Source organism: Mastomys coucha, unplaced genomic scaffold (genome assembly GCF_008632895.1).
Source record: "Mastomys coucha isolate ucsf_1 unplaced genomic scaffold, UCSF_Mcou_1 pScaffold22, whole genome shotgun sequence".
In the NCBI taxonomy this organism is placed as follows: domain Eukaryota; kingdom Metazoa; phylum Chordata; class Mammalia; order Rodentia; family Muridae; genus Mastomys; species Mastomys coucha.
This window is the reverse complement of record NW_022196905.1, coordinates 29,982,630-29,983,091: the sequence shown is the minus strand read 5'-3', so window position 1 is coordinate 29,983,091 and position 462 is coordinate 29,982,630. Positions and strand designations below refer to the sequence as shown.

Sequence of the window (462 nt, the reverse complement as noted above, 5' to 3'; positions counted from 1 at the left end):
CATCCACAGAGCCCGCCTGGTGGGGGACATGCACCTTCTGAACCTCAGAGTGCTGCTCACGATGCTGGTCACCAGGACAGTCACAGGACCTTTGATGCTGGGGCTGAGTGCATGCTGGAGGGCCTAGCTGCTGAGGGAGGAGCAGGAGCCCCAGCCACAGGACTCTGGGTGCCTGGGTTCTGCCCTAGAGAAAAGACCGAGCGTGTGAGGAATTGTGCTGCCCTCCCTCGAGACTTCATTGACCAGGTGGTTTTACAGGTGGCAAATTTGTTGTTAGATAGAGGGAAGTTCAACACGGGCAACTCTGAAGCCGGGAATCTGAAGACCTGGAATGGAGGAGGTAGGCCCACTGAGGCAGCTCACTGGCCATTGTGAACTCTGGGTCCTCTGTAGCTCAGCACACTCAGGGTGGGAGTGAGCGCTGTCCACGGTGCCATTCAGGAGAGGACAGCAAGCCAGGCT

General features: G+C 58.0%; 1 protein-coding gene across 1 annotated transcript in view; it reads left to right on the top strand.

Annotated features, from left to right (window-relative positions):
- The window catches only part of Trmt44 (tRNA methyltransferase 44 homolog), a 17,891-nt gene extending 17,435 nt beyond the window's left edge, over positions 1-456 (top strand). Inside the window, exon 8 of the mRNA XM_031342787.1 lies at positions 4-456. Coding sequence (XP_031198647.1) covers positions 4-375 — 372 coding nt within the window. The 3' untranslated portion in view covers positions 376-456. The remainder of the gene's footprint in view (positions 1-3) is intronic.
- Positions 457-462: the final 6 nt, after the last annotated feature.